The sequence below is a fragment of the Glycine max genome, chromosome 19 (assembly GCF_000004515.6).
Source record: "Glycine max cultivar Williams 82 chromosome 19, Glycine_max_v4.0, whole genome shotgun sequence".
NCBI classification, from domain to species: Eukaryota; Viridiplantae; Streptophyta; class Magnoliopsida; order Fabales; family Fabaceae; genus Glycine; species Glycine max.
The window spans coordinates 1367822-1374779 of NC_038255.2; the positions used below are offsets into that span (position 1 = coordinate 1367822).

At 36.9% G+C, this 6958-nt stretch overlaps 1 protein-coding gene across 1 annotated transcript; it reads left to right on the forward strand.

Annotated features, from left to right (window-relative positions):
* Positions 1-5251: 5251 nt before the first annotated feature.
* On the forward strand, positions 5252-6389 carry LOC100776699 (metalloendoproteinase 1). Its single transcript, XM_014771465.2, has one exon. The coding sequence runs from the start codon at positions 5314-5316 to the stop codon at positions 6205-6207; it is 894 nt and encodes a 297-aa protein (XP_014626951.1). The 5' UTR covers positions 5252-5313; the 3' UTR covers positions 6208-6389.
* The last annotated feature ends 569 nt before the right edge of the window (positions 6390-6958 follow it).

The following is a 6958-nucleotide window of genomic DNA, read 5'->3' on the forward strand; positions in this document are numbered from 1 at the left end:
TTCTTCAATCTCTTTCTTGCTCATCTTCTCCATTTTTCTTGGTGAGTTTCTTGGTGAGTTTGTGTGTGTGATTCAAGTTTACATTGCTTGATGCGTGCTAGATTAATGTTCTAGATCCAACATTTTGGTATCCAGAGCCTAATCGAGTCTGGGATTGGGAAACATGAGTGAAATCAGTGAGGTTTCAATTTGCAATTTGGGAAACACGAGTGTGAGCGAGTGTTCTTCATCGATTCAGTGAATTGAACACGAATTGAGTGAAAATGAAGTTAAGCACAAATGGAGGAAATGTCCCTGCGCAATTGCTGGTTCTTGATGGAAAAAATTGGGAGCGGTGACATATTCAAATGAAGGTGTTGCTTGAATTTTAAGACGTGATGGAGGTAGTGAAGAATGGCGTAGCGGCGGAACCAGCAGAACCCGCTACTGAGGCGGTGAGGAATGCATACAAGGATAGCAAGAAGAAGGATGCGAAGGCAATATTCTTTCTGCATCAGAGTGTAGATGATGCGAATTTCAATCTGATCTCGAAGGCGACCTCAGCGAAGCAGGCCTGGGATAAACTTGAGAAATGTTATGCTGGTGGAGATCGAATCAAGAAGGTGAAACTTCAAGTGTTGCAGCGACAGTTTGACTCAATGACGATGGAAGAGAATGAGAAGATTGCTGACTTCTTTGCACGAGTAAAGGTAGTCACCAATCAGATGGCTACACAAGGTGAGATCTAATTGATGGAAAAATTTGTGAGAAAATTACTCGATCTCTGCTGGAAAAATATGATTATATAGTATGTGCAATTGAGGAATCCAAGGAAGTAAGTGAAATGAGTTTAGAAGAATTGCAAAGTTCACTAGAAGCTAGAGAACTTAGATTGCTAGAGAGAAATAAGAAGAAAATTGTTGAACAAGCCTTATTGGCTCAATCTAGTAACAAGAATTCTGGCGACAGTAACAGAGGAAGAAGTGGTTTTAGAGGAAGAGGTCGTGGTAGGAGCAATAGAGGAAGAAGTGGCTATGTTTCTAGTAGTGGAAGAGGCCAGAATAATGTTGAAAATAAACCTGATCAGTCGCAGAGAGGTACCTGGACTAGAGAGCAATTTGCTCAGTCTAGGACAATTAGTGGAGAAAGGCCATAAGGTGATTATGGAAGATAAAAAACTTAAACTGTTTGATTCAGGTGGTAAAAACAGTTTGATATTTGATGTTTCTATGTCTAGAAACAGGACAGTTAGAGCCAATCTGGAAGCACTTTGCCATAAATGCCTAGCTGCAGTAGTGAGTGAAGATGATTGGGCGTGGCATCACAGATATGGTCACTTGAATTTTAGAGACTTGCATGACTTGAATACTCACAACATGGTTAGGGGGCTGCCATTGATAAATGTACCAAAAGAATTATGTAAAAATTGTGTTGAGTCTAAACAGCACAGAGAGTCTTTTAAGAAATTTGTTGAAACTAAGGCAAGAGAAAAGCTTGAAGTGATATACTCTGATGTGTGTGGCCCAATGCAGTGTGAATCTCTTGGTGAGAGTAGATACTTTGTATCATTCCTAGATGATTTCACTAGGAAAATGTGGGTGTATATCTTGAAGAGAAAGAGTGAAGTGCTAGGAGTATTCAAGAAGTTCAAGAGAATGGTGGAGAGACAAACTGGTTTCTTGATAAAAACTATAGTCACTGATGGAGGAGGAGAGTATACTAGCAATGAATTTGATGAATTCTGTGAACTGGAAGGTATTGTGCATGATGTGACACCTCCCTACACTCCCCAACATAACGGTGCAGCAGAAAGAAGAAATCGAACAATGATGAATATGGTCAGATGCATGCTTAATGGAAAGAAGCTACCAAAATTTCTTTGGGCAGAGGCTGTCTCCACTGCAGTGTATGTGCTAAACTGAAGCCCAACAAAAAGGCTCAATAAAATCACACCTGAAGAAGCATGGTCTAGACGCAAACCAGTGGTTAGTCATTTTAAAATTTTTGGCTCTATTTGTTATAAACATGTGCCTGATCAGTTGAGAAAGAAGTTAGATAGCAAAAGTGAGATAATGATACTGCAGGGTTATCATGCCACTGGTGGTTACAAATTGTTTAATCCAGTAACCAAAGAAGTGCTCGTGAGTAGAGATGTGGTAGTTGATGAATCCAAGGACTGGAATTGGGATAAAGAGATGGTAGAGGAGCCTACAAAAGTTGTGATTGAAGCTTCTATTGATGAGCCAAGTGATTCTTCTGTTGCAGTAATTGATGACAGTGACCAAGGAGGAGTAAGGAAATCACAGAGAGCTAGACAACCCTCTAACAAGTTACATGATTATGAATTGATACATGATTTCAGCAATAGGGGAGGAAGGTGAGCTAGTACACTTAGCTCTATTTGCTGAATCTGAATCAGTGAGCTTGGACGAAGCAATGAATGACATGACACAAAGTGAACTGATGCTATGAAAGAAGAGCTGAAAGCTATTGAAAAGAATAATACATGGCAACTTGTGCCTTTGCCTGCTAAGAAAAAACCTATTGCAGTAAAGTGGGTTTATAAGGTAAAAAAGAATCTGAAAGGAGAGATTTCCAAGTATAAGGCCAGGCTAGTGGCAAAGGGATTCTTGCAAAAGGCTGGCATTGATTTTAAGGAGGTGTTTGCACCTGTTGCAAGAATGGAGACAGTGAGAATTATTACTGCTATAGCAAGTCAAAAAGGGTGGCATATGCACCATATGGATGTGAAATCAGCCTTCTTGAATGGTCCTCTAGAGGAGGAGGTTTATGTGAGTCAACCACCTGGGTTTGAAATAAAAGGAAGTGAAGAGAAAGTGTATAGATTGAACAAGGCTTTGTATGGCTTAAAGCAGGCGCCTAGAGCCTGGAACAGGCGCATTGATGGCTTTCTAATGAAGCTTGGATTCCTCAAATGTACAACTGAGCATGGTGTTTATATAAAGGGCAGCAATACTACTAACTTGACTGTAGTGTGCCTGTATGTAGATGACTTGCTTGTGACAGGAAATAATGAGACTGAAATTGCCAACTTTAAATGAGAGATGATAAGAAAATTCGAAATGACTGATTTGAACCTTATTTTTTATTTTCTTGGAATTGAATTCAAGAGAACTGATGAGGGAGTGATCATGCATCAAGGGAGGTATGCAAGAGATGTACTGAAGAAGTTCAAAATGGTTGACTGCAATTCTGCAAACACACCCATTGCCACTGGTGTGAACTTGGTGAAAGATCCTAATGAAGAAGAAGTAGATGCAACTTTGTATAGACAAATGGTGGGCTCACTGAGGTATCTTTGTTGTACTAGACCTGACTTATTGTATGTTGTTGGCTTAATTAGTAGATATATGGAGAATCCTAAACTTTCTCACTTCCGTGCTGCCAAGAGAATAATGAGGTATGTGAAAGGTACTCTCGATTATGGTATTCTATTTTCCAGTGCTGCCAAAAAATGTAATGTTCTGGGATATAGTGATTCTGATTGGTGTGGAGATAAGAGTGATAGGAAGAGCAAAGTAGGTTATGTGTTCTTCTATGGTGATGCCCCAATCTCGTGGAGTTCAAAGAAGGAACAAGTGGTGGCTCTCTCCTCATGTGAGGCAGAATACATTGCAGTTGCTATGGCAGCATGTCAAGCTCAATGGCTTGATAATATTTTTGGTGAATTGAAGATGAAGGAAAAGGGTGCTATTACACTGATGGTGGACAACAAATCTGCCATCAATCTAGCTAAACACCCAGTTGCTCATGGGAGGAGCAAACACATTGAAACACGATTTCATTTCCTTAGAGAGCAAGTGACAAAAGGCAAGCTAAGTGTTAAGTATTGTCCAACTACTGTGCAAGTAGCATAAATATTCACTAAACCATTGAAGATTGATCAGTTCAAAGAGTTAAGGAGCAGATTGAGAGTGATTGAAGTGCAGTGAAGATCTCTGTTAAGTGCTGTGAGGGTGTTGTATCTGTGATTTGTTGTTTTCTTTTACTGTTATTGTAATGTTGAGTTTAAATGATAGATACAGAATTAAAGGAGAGTATTAGAGAAAGGGATAATTCTGTCTTTACTGATATAAGTAGGGGAATAAGTGTAATTTCACAATAAGGGAAGCATTTTGTTATGAGATAAACACTTTTCCGTTTTCGCAAAATACACAATTTTCGTTATTATGTTTTTCTTCAATCTCTTTCTTGCTCATCTTCTCCATTTTTCTTGGTGAGTTTCTTGATGAGTTTGTGTGTGTGATTCAAGTTTACATTGCTTGATGTGTGCTAGATTAATGTTCTAGATCCAACAAAAATAAAAATAAATGTTACTCAGATATTTTGGCTATGAAAAGAAAAGAATGTAATAATCTCTATGAAAAAGGACTATAAAAACTAAAAGGAAAAATAGAATAATTGTCTAAAAAAAATATCCTTATTTTCACAATTAAAACTATAAAAAAATATTTTGTAAAAAAAATATTTTTAATAATTAATTGATACGTGTTAGTCATCTTTTTCAATCTTCTGACTAAGAATGGATTTATTTTGTTAATATATAGAATTTTTATAAAATAATTAATGATATTTTTGTAAAAAACAATTAATGAAGAAAAAACATAAAGAGAGTCTCATAGTAGGATTTTTTTAAGATAAATATATTTATAGACGAAAGTAGTATTTCAAATACAATCTTTATTTAATATCTTGAAAAGTAGTGTACGACTTAAAAAGTACCATATGACTTTCAAGACGAATTGTATAATTTTTATGTCCAAATTTTTTATCTTTTAATTAAGTTAATAGTTTTTTTTTAAAGAAAAGAGTAGCACATAACTTTTGAAGCATAATTTTGATGTTAATAATATTTTTTTGAAAAATCTTTCTATTCAAACACTTCTTGTATGACTTATTATTGTTTTATTTTTGTAAAGAAAAAAAAAACCTTATTAGTAAACTAGCTACATAAATTTTTTAGCAAACATATACTATGTTGGAATATTTTTATTTAAAATTTATTTTGATATGTTAAAAATAATTCAATCAATTAATCAGGATAAGAGCTTTAATTTTTTATTTTTATCTCAAATGATTTTGGGCGATTAAAAACATATTTGATATGTACAACTAGAGAGCCAGTTTGCGTCTGGTTGTGTTTATATAAATAAATCATAAGATATATAAAATTTTATGTAAATTGAATGTTTCTAGTCAATGCCCATGCCTAGTTGCTCGTTTGGTATTGTGTATAAATAGCCATGCATCCATGCAATAGAATAGCCGCCAAACTATTACAAAACCAAAAACCCCAATTTCACTTTTTCAACTATGGCTCTTAATCTTCTAAACCTTTCAATCTTGTTCGTTTTACTCAACATCATCAATCCGTTTCCCTTTGCAGAGCCAAGAACTTTAGAAGCCTCTACAACTCCTTTTTCCAAAACTCTCCAAAACCTGAGGGGTGTTCACAGGGGACAAAATGCAAAAGGTGTGGGCGAACTCAGAGGCTACCTTCAAAAATATGGCTACCTAACAAAGGGTAGTTCTTCCAACGACAACTTCGACGAAAACGTCGAGTCCGCCCTAAAGCACTACCAAGCATTCCATCACTTACGCGACACTGGTGTGGTGGATGACGATACTATAAAAAAAATGAGCCTCCCACGTTGTGGAATGCCTGATATTATCACCAACCCTAACCCTAACCCTAACGGGTTGGTGGGGGCTCCTGAAAACTACACCTTCTTCCCTGGGTCGCCAAAATGGAGCAAATTTTTTTTAACCTATCGACGCACATCAGGTGCTACAGTGTCCATCAATGAAACCGCTGTGAGACGAGCAATGCGGGATGCCTTTCAATCCTGGGCAAACGTCAGCCCCTTCACATTCAATGAAACTACAGATCGTTCAGCTGACATAACCTATGGATTTCACAGAGGACTCCACCTTGATTTGTACCCATTTGACGGGCCAGGAAGGGTGCTAGCCCATGCTTTTGCGCCGGAAGATGGGAGGATTCACTTTGATGCAGACGAACTGTGGAGATCTAACGGGTCAGACATTGATTTTCAAACAGTGGGTTTGCATGAATTGGGTCACTCTCTAGGGCTTGGACATAGTAACGATACAGACGCCGTTATGCAACCCAATTATGATGGACAAAGAAGGTCTCTGAGCCAGGATGATATTGATGGCATACAAGCTCTATATGGACAGAACTAGAACTTGATAAATGTTGTGTGAGATAATTAATTATCAAGTGTAGTACGTGTGCTGGCTAGTTGTTTAACTTGGCTGCTGGAACATGGTAGCGAGTTGCAATGTATTAATCAATAGCTAAATAAGCCACCACTTACACTTGTGATGATAATATGCTTGCAATAATTATAAGATACTTTAATAAACGTGTACGTGGATATTATTATACATCTATAAACGAAAAATCAAACATACTGATAACCTGATAAAAAAACTAAAAATCAAACACACTGATAACCTGAAGTATCAACAAAGAACATCTAAAAAGCCACATTTTGTTATTTGGTTCAAATTCAATCACTAACACAGACGTATATTATATTTGCCATTCTATTTGTTTTACACTTTTTTTTTCGTGATCGAAATTAAACTAAATTAAACTGCAAACAACCTTAAACCCCAAACCATGTTGATTTACTTTATCTTACTTTGGATAATTTGAGGAGAAGAAATGTTGAGGTCCAGAATGGTGATTACCTATGCCCTTTTTGTAATGAATTTGAGGAATCTTTGAATCACATTTTATTCTCATGGAAGTTGGTAGATGGGATCTGGAAAATTGGTTTTGTCAAGGCTGTCGGTTATCTCGGTGCTTCCTCAAATTGCAAAGTCGCATTGGTTCCAGCATGTCTTACAATTCAAGATGGATATTATACAACAAAGTCTGTTCCATATAGCTGGAAGCTGGGCATGGTTAAGAGGGTTTGATAAGGCT

Bases quoted from the DNA above. Each gene is read 5' to 3' on its own strand.
- LOC100776699 (XM_014771465.2), top strand. From the start codon at position 5,314: ATGGCTCTTAATCTTCTAAACCTTTCAATCTTGTTCGTTTTACTCAAC.